The sequence below is a fragment of the Hoplias malabaricus genome, chromosome 1 (genome assembly GCF_029633855.1).
Source record: "Hoplias malabaricus isolate fHopMal1 chromosome 1, fHopMal1.hap1, whole genome shotgun sequence".
In the NCBI taxonomy this organism is placed as follows: Eukaryota; Metazoa; Chordata; class Actinopteri; order Characiformes; family Erythrinidae; genus Hoplias; species Hoplias malabaricus.
Window position 1 is genome coordinate 50,969,944 of NC_089800.1, and position 12,020 is coordinate 50,981,963.

The following is a 12,020-nucleotide window of genomic DNA, read 5'->3' on the forward strand; positions in this document are numbered from 1 at the left end:
AAGGTGGACCAACGTGGGAGGAGTGTCTCACAGAGTGGACAGTGAGTGGACACAGGGGACACACCACCACCACGTCAGTGTCAGTGTAGTGCTGAGAATGACACACCATCAGATTTGCGTCTAATCAATGACTGTGATACAGTAAAACACCCAATTTGCAGATCTCATTGATTTCTCTTGGTTCTCATTTCTTAGTAGACTCTAGATCAGCATGGAATTGTATCTCAGGGGCTGTATGAATGGACTGTACAATCAAAACAAGTGTAGGAATGGACACCCCATATATTTGACAAAAAAAAAAAGAATTTATTTCCAAGCTCAGAATATTCTTCACTGTAGCACCATTTCGCTCAGCGTTTGATCAGCGAGACAGTATTTGAGCTTCACAAGTACCCCACATAAATACAAAAAAAAAAAAAGTAAATACAAAGTATACAGAGTAAAACAAAACCTCTCTCGTTTCACATCTAATTTTTTCCCTTTTGTTGAAACTACAGTACGAGCGCTGGTCATTTGTCGGGATTAGAGCTGTTTGGCATGTAAGCTTTGGTGGATCACTGATCTTCAGGGACTCGAGTCTTGGTTTACGCCAGTCCGATTCAGGTCGACAGTTGGCTTTTAACAATTTACACAAAGCCGCTCCACCTAAACGGGGGAAGTAACTGGATATTTACACGTTTCCACTACAGCTGTCACAGAAATCACATCACAGGAAATCCATAAGGAGCTCCAAATCCACACCCTGCGCTCAAGCAGACGGAGAGGACCACGCTGGACGTTTTGAAATAATAATTACAATCGCTGTCATTGTTACAGCACAAAATATTTGGGATACTTTTTGCTGAACTTGATATAAAAACCATTAAGCACCGTTTAGACCGTGTAAGCTCTGTGTGATACATGGAGGAAGATCAAGGCGCTGTGAGTGTTATGTTCCAGGCCTGGTTCAGTCATATTTTTATACCTTGCAGTGGATTCAAACACAAGGTTGGACGCTTGTGTCCTGTAATAGAGAAACATGGTTGGACCTCATGGACAGACACAAATGTCTGCATGTGCACGTACTATCTTGGGACAGAGCATTTTTGCAAGTTTTATATGGCCAAATCATATTAAAATCTGCATTCTTACACACACACCGTGATAAACAGAGTGCCATGTAGTCCTGTTTTAGAGGAAACACAAACAAACTTGATGACTGATGGCGCCTGAGTGGAAGCGAATGAACCCAGTGACCAAGGATGTGTTTTATGCCTCATTCTAATCTTGTGAATCTTAGTTCTTTTAAAAGAATGTAGGAAACCTGTGGCATACACACAAAAATTCACACTAAAGCAGCTGTTTTTTGTGGTTTTCTGTTCATTTGTGTCTGTGTGTGTGTGTGTGTGTGTGTGTGTGTGTGTCCGTCCTTAGGGCACGCAGAGTTACACTCCTCGCCGTCTTTTCAAAGGTAAAGAGAGTGCAGCCAAGTCTGTGGAGAGAGAAAGAAGAGACTGTTATAATGTGTTTGTCACAATAAGTTCCTACCCTCCTCCAGTAGTGACATAGCGGAGGTTCTACAGTGTTGAGCCCAGAGTAGCAACCACTGAGGCTCTATTCTCCCAATTACAGTTCAGTGGAGCAACACAATGAAGCTGAAGGTAAAAATGCTACCTAGTGTTGCTTTAAAGCAGCTAATTTAGTAATAGGAACACCCTGTCTCTTAAAGGAACACAAAGTAACATTTGGGTTCTTTGCTCCTGGGGCTTCCTATCCTCCTCCAGAAGATACATAGTGCCGTTTCTGCAGTGTTGGGCATGGAGTAGCAGTGACAGGGGATATATTCTCCCTATTACAGCTCAATGGAACATCACAATGATTTTGAAGAGGGTAGCTGGTATTTAAAGGAATACTATGTAAGAAATGGCACTCATTCATTCATTCATCCTTTCTTTCCCAGCACTGCTAATGGAATAACACCTTTTGAATGCTTTGATTGGCAACCGTAGCCCACTGTTAACAAACTATTTACTGCACAGTGATGTGTTTTGTCATATTGTATTCACACAAGGCTAGGGATATTAGTCCAGCCAAAGTTACTAACATGAATAACAATTTGTGAAGTACTTACTGCAAATAAGCATTTTTTAACAAATGTATGTTGCATTTATATGCCATGTGCTCACGTTTAAAAAAGAGGGATTGAGAAAGTGGATCAGAAGCGATGAAAGACAAAGAGAAGCAGGCGATGGAAAGAGCAGAAAAAAGAGAAGTGAGTAAAAACAAGGGAGCTTAAAAATGAAAAGCAAATGTGGAAGGTTTCAGGGGGATTTGGGATGCATGGAGTGTGACCCCCCCTTCAGGGCAGCACTGGAGGGGGGGTCAGACAGCATGGCTCAAAGCGAACTCCACACATACACACACACACACTCGCAGACGTCCTGCTGTGGTTCGCTTAAAGTAACTGTCAGAATAACTGGCCAATATGCTGAGAGACAGAGGAACCTCAACAGCTCAGAGGCCCAAGCACCCACACACACACACACACATACACACACACACATTCCGGCTGTCAGATTCTCTGAGCTGTTTCAGCCAAGAAGCCACTTTCTGTGCCATGTGATGGACAGATAGATGGATAGAGGGTAGAAGAAAAAGATGTGCAGAAGCATATGAAAAATATACAACTTAAAACGTACAGGCCCAACACCTATGGAGCTAAGTCACTGACATCTGAATGTCACTTGAATCTGAATTTTGAATATTTGTGTGTATTTGGTGTTCTCCCTGTGTCCGTGTGGGTTTCCTCCAGGTGACAGTCTGTGAAGAGTGTGGTGTGTTCTCCCTGTGTCTGCGTGGGTTTCCTCCAGGTGACTGTCTGTGAGGAGTGTGGTGTGTTCTCCCTGTGTCTGCGTGGGTTTCCTCCAGGTGACTGTCTGTGAGGAGTGTGGTGTGTTCTCTCTGTGTCTGTGTGGGCTTCCTCCGGGTGACTGTCTGTGAGGAGTGTGGTGTGTTCTCCCTGTGTCTGCGTGGGTTTCCTCCGGGTGACTGACTGTGAGGAGTGTGGTGTGTTCTTCCTGTGTCTGCGTGGGTTTCCACCGGGTGACTGTCTGTGAGGAGTGTGGTGTGTTCTCCCTGTGTCTGCGTAGGTTTCCTCCCACCGTCCAAAAACACATTTTGGTCGGTGAATTGGCGACGCAAAACAAAAAAATGTGTTCGAGTGAATGTGTGAGTGTGTGTTACTCTGTGAAGGACTGGCGCCCCCTCCCGGGTGTGTTCCTGCCTTGCGCCCAGTGATTCCAGGTAGGCTCTGGACCCACCGCAACCCTTAACTGGATAAGGGTTACAGAGAATGAATGAATGGATGGATGTATATGAATTTCTTATATTTTAATTATATTTATCAACATTTTTAATATTTAAATTATATTTATATGGCATTTTATAAACTTGATCCTGTGAGATGGTGAAACATTCAGATTTTGAAACTTTAGATAAAAAAAAATCAGATTTAAAATAATTTCAGAAATTCAGATTAAAAAAAATTTAGACCCATGAATACAAAACTTTCATAAACGCTAGTTTAAAAAACATATAAAGGAATTATCATTCTGTTTGCTTCTGCTTTTCAATAATTTTATAAAATATGAATAAAGCTCCTTTTATTGTTGGATGCACCAAGAATTTGCAATTATTCCACAGTTAGTTTATTAGGTTCAGTGTAGTTTTGATAAAACCTGGTGTGTGTGGGAGTTTTAATCCTATTCCTGTGTGCTTTGTGACACAAAACGTATTTATAAATAATAGTCTATTTACATTAAAAAATAACCACAGCAGCAGGGCACAGAAATGCACATGTTTAATAGAGAACAGATTTAACAGTGGGCAAAAAAGGGGTTAATGAGGGGTGGTTCTACTTGGCCCACTGACTGTTATCAAACACACACACTTACTTTCTTCACAGGTTGGTCCTAACCAGTTTAGTGGACACTCGCAGCGTCCACTGCGTGGGTCACAATGTCCTCCATTAGTACAGCGGCACTGTAGAGTACAGCCAGGACCATACCATCCACCTTCACACTCTGGGAGAGAGAGAGAGAGAGAGAGAGAGAGAGAGAGAGAGAGAGAGAGAGAGAGAGAGAGAGAGAGAGAGAGAGGCTTTAGACTAAATGTTGTAAAATTTCTGTGAGATTTTGATGGCATTCAGCCACAAAACCATTAGTGAAGTCAGTTCTGGACCACCAATGCCCTCCCAACTCATCCATAAATAGTGGTCCTTATTTGTTAACACTGCATATTCACATGTGCAGATTTTCACTTACAAATTATTCATCGTCCAATTCATACAACTTTCATAAAACAGGGAAACATTCAGAGATTTCAGCGCAGTTGATGAATCAGTTTGTGCGTGTGAGGTCAAGCGCTGCCTACAAGTGCCTAATTTACAGATCATTTTGATTCATTGTGTGTAACCACTTATCCAGTTCAGGGTCGAGTAGGGAGCCAATGAAAATATGGAATTCTGAGGGTCATGAGCCTATAACAGTGATCAAATCCCAAGTCTGAGGATGGAAGCACGCTCTCTATTGATTAAAAGAGAAAAACAGCAGGTTTAAACCCTGCATTACTGAATTATGCTCATTGTGTGTGTGTGTGTGTGTGTGTGTACCTTTATCACAGAGTTCTCCAGTCTTCCCTGGGGGGCAGAGGCACTGGCCCATGACTGGATCACAAGGGATTCCCTCGGCACAGTTACACTGATGTACACAGCTTACACCGAAATGGCCCAGTGCACAACCTGTAAACACACACACACACACAAGTTGGGAGTGCTTGCTCAGCATCTGCGTGTACGGCAATCTGATACGGACTCAGGGATGGGCAGTGAGGCCGCACAACACACACACACACACACAGAGACACACGCACACAAACATCAGGGAATACCTGTGACTGAGATGTCCTCACACACACACAAACACACACACACACACACACACACTTTCTCTCTCTATCTCCATCTCTCTATACATAAACAGCTTCCAGTTTTCAACTCTGTCCAGTATCTCTGTCATTCATTCATTCATTCATTCATTCATATCCTGTTTTCTTCTTACAGCACAGTATCTATATGTAAAATGGAGCGTTCCATTTGATTGTTCTATTGTTTGCTGTTGTCTAGGTTTCTGACGAGTTTTATAAAACGTGAGTTACGTACGTTTCTGACATTGGTCTCCATGGTAACCCGGGGGGCATGTGCACTGCCCTGTCACATGATCACACAGGTTTCCCTGAGCACATTCACAGGGCTGTGAGCAGAGGTGGCCGAAAAATCCAGCAGGGCATTCTGGGAAAGAAATGTAAAGTCACTCCTGGTTTAAAATCTTAATCTGTATTTGTTATGTTATATTTCTAGAGTCTAAGAAAACACTGTTCAGCTCTAGCCTTGTGTCTTGGTCACTGTGAGTGTACAGACAGGTAAAGCTCACGGTGTTGGCAGGTGGGTCCGTAGTGTCCGGCTGTACAGGAGCAGGATCCGGTGAAGCGGTCGCAGGTTCCGTTATTCTGACACACACACTCCTGCTCACAGTTAACTCCAAACCGGCCTGAGACACACACTGCGAAAACACATGCACAGTGTATAACAGGGTTCTAACTCACTGCATTCACTAAACTACAATGTACAAGTACATTTTATAGTGCACTGGCTGAAGAAAGTAAACTATTCTACATTTGTTGTCCTTGTTAACAGCTTCCTTTACCATGGAGGATCTTCCTCATTGCTTCAGTGATACAGACGTGGTGTTGTGTTGTTACAAGTGGATCAGACACAGCAGTGCTGCTGGAGTTTTTAAACCCCTCAGTGTCACTGCTGGACGGAGAATAGCTCACCAACTAAAAATATCCAGCCGACAGCGTCCTGTGTCACTGATGAAGGACTAGTTCTTCGGACAACCGACACACACTGTGCAGCGACAGATGAGCTATTGTCTCTGACTTTACATCTACAAGATGGCCCAACGAGGGAGGAGTTTCTCACAGAGTGGACAGTGAGTGGACACAGGGTTTGTCTGATCTACTCGCACCAGCACAACACACACTAACACACCACCACCACATCAGTGTCACTGCAGCACTGAGAATGATCCACCACCACATCACACCTGCTCTGTGGGGGTCCCGTGTGGGTAAGAATAGCGAGAAAGGGGGAAAACATAGTATGCATAGCCACATACTACAGTATTAAAATGTAGAACTACAAAAATCATGTATGTGACGAGTGAATTTGTTTTCCAAAACTGTACATTACCCTCAGGTGGTTGCTGTTGTATGTTGTGATTGTTGTGTATTTTCTGAATGCTAGTTTGTTTGTTTGTTTACCTTCTTCGCAATGAGTGCCGGTCCAGCCCAGTCCACATCTGCAGGTTCCATCACCAGGGTCACACATACCTCCATTTACACATCCACAAACACTGCGGCACTGTGCTCCATAGCGCCCCCTGGGACACACTACAGGGCACAACAGTAAGCTGTTTAGCAGACATTTAACTGCTGTATTTTACACTTTAATAAAGTACATTTATGCTGTATGTTACAATCTACGGCTGTCCAACATTAAAAGTGATTCCTTTATTCATCCTTTCACTCACATTTTCTCTAACACTTCATCTGCTTCAGGGTCATGGTGGGATCATTTAGTGCAAGGAAGGAACATATTTTTGACAGAGCAGCACACACTCACCCAGTCAATACATTCACTCAGTCACTGACACACTCACACCTGTGGACAGTGTCACACACTCACCCAGTCACTCACACCTTTGGACAGTGTCTCACACACTCACCCAGTCACTCACACACTCACACCTGTGGATAGTTTCACACACTTACCCGGTCACTCACACCTGTGGATAGTTTAACACACTCACCCTGTGACTCACACACTCACACCTGTGGATATTTTCACATACACTGTCATACCCTGTCATTCACAGTTGAATACCCCACTCTCAGGAGTGTGATGGATGTGGCACTACTAAAACCTGGTTTTCTTGTTAATCATCTCTTCACTTTTTCATTTAAGAATTAATAGCAGTGTGTGGCATTCACTCATACGTAATTATTACTTTTTTAACGTAAGGACGTGATGAAGGATGCGTGATTTGCTCTAGCACCGATTCTCAAATGCACATGTATTCAGGATCCTCTGTTTTCTTTGTGTTGAACAAGGAAAACACTGACACGGTTTTTCCACTTCCACCCAAAAGCGGACACATCCATTATAATAAAACTTCTGTCTCTGAGAAATCCCAATCACTGCCGCCTGCATAAAAGCACAGACATTTATTTCAAATAAACTCTGAATTTCTCAGTGACTGCAATTATCAAGTCTCAACTCTCTTCAAACACACACACACACACATAAGTGTATGCCTGTACACACACACTGACATACGCACATCTTTAAGTTTACTTAAGCCCCAGATCATTAGCAGGATGGCAAAGCGGATATAATTTGGCAGCAAAATAAAAGAATAATCATGTTTTCTGTGGGTAATTTAGGCCGAGGGGAACAATAAAATGAATCACTTTGATTTTCCTGCTTATTTATTTTTTTGTTTTTTGGCCAGGGCTGTCGACACGGACCAGCAGCTACTTGGAGTTGTGGGTAAACGTTGAATACGCTGGCGTAAGCAGTGGCACGTCCACAGATGTAGACAGGATTCCAAGGGAACGCAGCAAAGAGGCCTCTTGCTTTCGGAAAGTCCCATTCGGTTAATGCAGCAGTTGCGGAACGGGTGATAAAAGCAGGGAGATTAGGAATGTGATGGGGCTTCTGTTCTTCTGGAGAATAGACGCCTGTACCGCATTCCCTCCACACAGGAAATAGAGAAAATTTGTTAAGAAAACTAAACATGGCGAATAAGGGGAAAATCCCTCTCTGCCTCCACTTTCTTAAAGAGAAACTTACTTCAGAGCACTTACACATCTGCTTTTGCCTCTGAAGTAACCAAGGCCTTGTGTCTTTTCATATTGTAATAGAGTGTGTTTGTGAGTCTGGAATTATGAGACTAATATACACTATACGTCCAACCATTTGTAAACACAGCAAATAATCATTTAACTCAGCTACTTCAAGGTTTACGATGCTCAATTGTGCAAGCACAGCTTGTATAATCTCCATAGAGATGCAAAGAATGAAAGGCAGCACTCTGGAGCAACCAAACATGACCCTAAGGCTATGTGCAGCTGCTTCAAACTTAGGCTAGCAGGGTATAAACCCCCCAGCTCTGGTTTATGAGCAGTAGAACTGCAGTTTAGGAAACAATGGAGCACCATCCAACACCTGAGGAGCTAGACTGGCATCAGGGATCCAGAACTTAACGTCCAAAATCAGTACATGACCTTGCTGATGCACTTGAGGGTGATTGCAATCAAATCTTCACAGCAAGTGTGTTTCAAGGTGACTCAAATTTTATTGTAGCACCATCCTCTGGAAAACAAGTTTATTACCTTGTTGGCAGGACTGCCCTGTTCTTCCCAGAGCGCAGATACACCTCCCAGACACTGGATTGCACTGTCCTCCCTCACCACATGTGCACATCTTCGCACAGTCTTTCCCATAGTGGCCTACTGGACAGCCTGAAATACAAATGGAAACATGAGAGCTCTGTATTTTGGGCCTTGAATTCAGGGCTCTTCAAAAAGCTCTAATTTGGCTCAACACTTGAATGAGTGGCTCTTACTGGTGCTGCAGTTGGCTCCTATGTAACCTGGTGGGCACAGGCAGGCGCCAGTCTTGAAATCACAGCGTCCACCGTTGGCACAGCGGCATCTCTTTTTACAGCCGGGGCCATAGGTCCCCTCTCTGCACTCTGATATGGACAAAGACACGGAGAATGATTGTTTAAGCGCTCTGTCAGCAGACTAATGTCAAAAGGAAGTATTCTACAGAGTAGATTTACAATCTGCATTGTGAATCATATGAGGATTCCTATTCTTGCTGTAAGAATTATTAATATTTTGTGGGACTGCTCCTTTGTGAAATCACACATTGTCCTTTCTTAAACAAATCCTGGCAGGTACTGACCATTTCAGCTCAATGCCCCAGACCTTAAAGCAAAATTAAGTGATATTAAAGTGGTATTAAACTTACAGCTTCTAAATCATTGGGATGCTCCACTGAGCTGTAATAAGGAGAATAGAGGCTCTGTCTTTGCTACTCCAAGCTCATCACTGCAGAAACCGCACTATGTATCTTCTAGAGGAGGGTAGGAAACCACAGGCACCTCCCAGAACAGATCTCAGTTTTGTAAAAATAAATTACATTCTGCAGCTGTAGGGGGAGGCCATGAGCAAAAATACCGCATTTTACCTAGTGTCCCTTTAACATCTGCTGTTCTTTTAATGATCATTTTCATTTGTTTCAGCTGTGAGTGGTCTTAATGTTTTGGCTTACTGAGTTGACAGTGGTTGCCATAGTAACCAGTTGGACAGGTGCACCTTCCAGTGACGGGGTGACACATCAACTGAGGTCCGGGACACATACACAATCGAGAACAGTTCAGTCCAAACCTGCCCTGCACACACACTTCACAAAGAGAGAGAGAGAGAGAGAGAGAGAGAGAGAGAGAGAGAGAGAGAGAAAGGTTCTGTTGGTTTTTGTATGTATTTGAAAAATGTCAATAGTATAATAAAAATGTGTCTTAAACATCCACCTCTATCCTATGTAGTGCATAGTGTAAGTGCAATCTGCACTAAAACATTGCATTGTACATGTAAAACCATTTATGTTTGGCTAAAAGATTCATTCTCCCTGTCTTACATTTAAGGTTTTTTAATCTATGAAGTGCACTATGTAGGCGGTATGGCACAATTTGTGACAGAGCATTTAAATATATTGAAGACAGTGAAGAAACAGCAGCTTGGTATGATGGGCTTTGTCACATAAATGGTTCATCACGTGTTCATTAGTAAGAAAGAAAGGTTTAGTTTGTTATTATATGTGCACTACCCTGCTGAACTCATACTATTAAAATTAGTATATAGTATAAACTGTACACTATTATTAATTAAGAAGTACACGACTGGGAAACGGTGTAGTCATTTTAGTTGTTTAGTTCTTTTAAAATTGTTATAAACTTGTCACTGGTCAGTTGAACACGCTTGGAGGAGAACACACACTTCCCTGTTCCCGTGTACTGTAAGAAAACTAAAAGAACTTGAGAAATGAAGAACACAAAACACAGGAAACAGTGGTTGTATGGAGAGATATGTTGGCAGATATTTGTATGTATTTGAAAAATGTCAACAGTATAACAAAATTGTGTGTGTGTGTGTGTGTGTGTGTGTGTGTGTGTGTGTGTGTGTGTGTGTGTGTGTTTGTGTGCTGTGATGGCATGTATGAGCGATAAGCTATGACTCCAGACTAAAAGAGAGTAATTAGACCGTTGTCATTAGGCATGTCTGAGGCAGTGTGTGTGTGTATCTGTTCCACTCTGGAGCTCTTATCCTCTCACAGACAAAAACAAAGCTCGCTGTTTAAGTTGGCACAGTGTACTAAACTTTATCAGATGTTTCAGGCCTGTGGAGAAAGTGGGGTGATGAAAGAAGCCTAAAGAGTCTGAGGGTCCCATGTACTGAGCCTTTTCCATCAGTTTCAGGATCAAATCAGACATGTTATTTTATACCACAAAACAGCAGCTCATGGCATAACTGCAGTTTCCTTATCTCACCAACAGAGTGCGATGTTCTGATTATTTTTGCTGAGAGTTTCCGCTGCCAATTCTACCTTAGTCTCACACACATTGCTGAAAAGCTGGGTGGATGAATGCTAGGTGTGTCCCACTTAATACTAACCAGGTTTTGAGTGTGTAGTGTAGTGTCAGTGCTGACTAAAAAATCCATACTTAAGCAGTTGATTTCTGAGTACTGGACACTACTGTCCCACAATCCCACGGGATGCAAAAAGGCAAGAGCCACTCATATCTGGAAAATTTTTGACTGAATCTTAAATATCCCCCTCCACCCTATGTAGTGCATAGTGTAAGTCATAAACTAACAGTTTCTGCACTAAAACATTGCATTGTACATGTACAACATTTTATGTTTGGCTAAAAGGTTCACTCTCCCTGTCTAACATTTAGTCTAATATTTATGCTGAAAAATGACAGCAGTTTTGGTGATAGGTGAAGGGATGAATAAATGAAGGTATGAGCCTGTGTATTAAAAAAGAGAGGGATACTCACTTTTTTCACAGCTGCTTCCCATGTATCCGACTGGACAACCACACCTGCCGGTCACATGATCACAGGCCACGCCCACTGGACACTCGCACACCTGTGAACAGTTTTCACCGAACCATCCAGGCGAGCATGCTAAAGTACAAACACACACAGACAGATGAGTACTGACTAAAACCTTTTAGTTTTCCATGTACCCTCGAAGTAGTCAGTTACCAAAGATATGTTCAGTTCTTCTTTAGTCACAAGCCTAAGAATAATTCTAAAAAATATAACAAGTCAACATAAAGCTGAATCTTTTTTGTAAATATAACATATGCCTGAAATATATGTCAGTTCATTCAAAATGCATCCAGACGTTAAAGTTAACAAGTGCACATAGTCTTAATGAAACATCCGTTTTGGTCAAAACCTTACAAGAATCAAACCACACAGCAGTGTTCTCCCCCTGTGTAAACAGCCCTGTTCAGGACACCCGCTTTCAGCTCCTGTTCCTTTAATTGATAATGAGCTGTTCGCTGTTCACTCCAACCCCAAGTGCACAGCAGTGAGAAGCGAGGAGCAGAAGGTCTGGGTTTTAGCCGTTTTTGCTTGTTTCTCTTCTTCTCTGTTCTCAGTTTCTCACATAAATGCGGGTCCAGCGCTGTGATTGGACAGACTCAGACAAGGGCGGGAGCAATTCTAAAGTCTCTGCACTTGACGTCAGATGTGGAGCAGAATGAGAATGGCTCGTTTTATCCTGTTTTTTTTTTTTTTTTGCCTTAAGCAGCACAAAGAAAGCTGACAGGGTGGTCTTAT

The 12,020-nt window shown here is 42.6% G+C and overlaps 1 protein-coding gene across 1 annotated transcript in view; it reads right to left on the bottom strand.

The window, feature by feature from the left end:
* Positions 1 to 346: 346 nt before the first annotated feature.
* Positions 347 to 12,020, bottom strand: part of egfem1 (EGF-like and EMI domain containing 1) — a 64,821-nt gene continuing 53,147 nt past the window's right edge. The window contains exons 21-30 of the mRNA XM_066646873.1: positions 11,229 to 11,357; positions 9,440 to 9,571; positions 8,727 to 8,855; positions 8,494 to 8,622; positions 6,361 to 6,489; positions 5,469 to 5,597; positions 5,198 to 5,326; positions 4,649 to 4,777; positions 3,933 to 4,061; positions 347 to 1,471 (exon numbers count right to left, since the gene is read on the bottom strand). Of these exons, the coding sequence (XP_066502970.1) occupies positions 1,425 to 1,471; positions 3,933 to 4,061; positions 4,649 to 4,777; positions 5,198 to 5,326; positions 5,469 to 5,597; positions 6,361 to 6,489; positions 8,494 to 8,622; positions 8,727 to 8,855; positions 9,440 to 9,571; positions 11,229 to 11,357 (1,211 nt within the window). The 3' untranslated portion in view covers positions 347 to 1,424. The remainder of the gene's footprint in view (positions 1,472 to 3,932; positions 4,062 to 4,648; positions 4,778 to 5,197; positions 5,327 to 5,468; positions 5,598 to 6,360; positions 6,490 to 8,493; positions 8,623 to 8,726; positions 8,856 to 9,439; positions 9,572 to 11,228; positions 11,358 to 12,020) is intronic.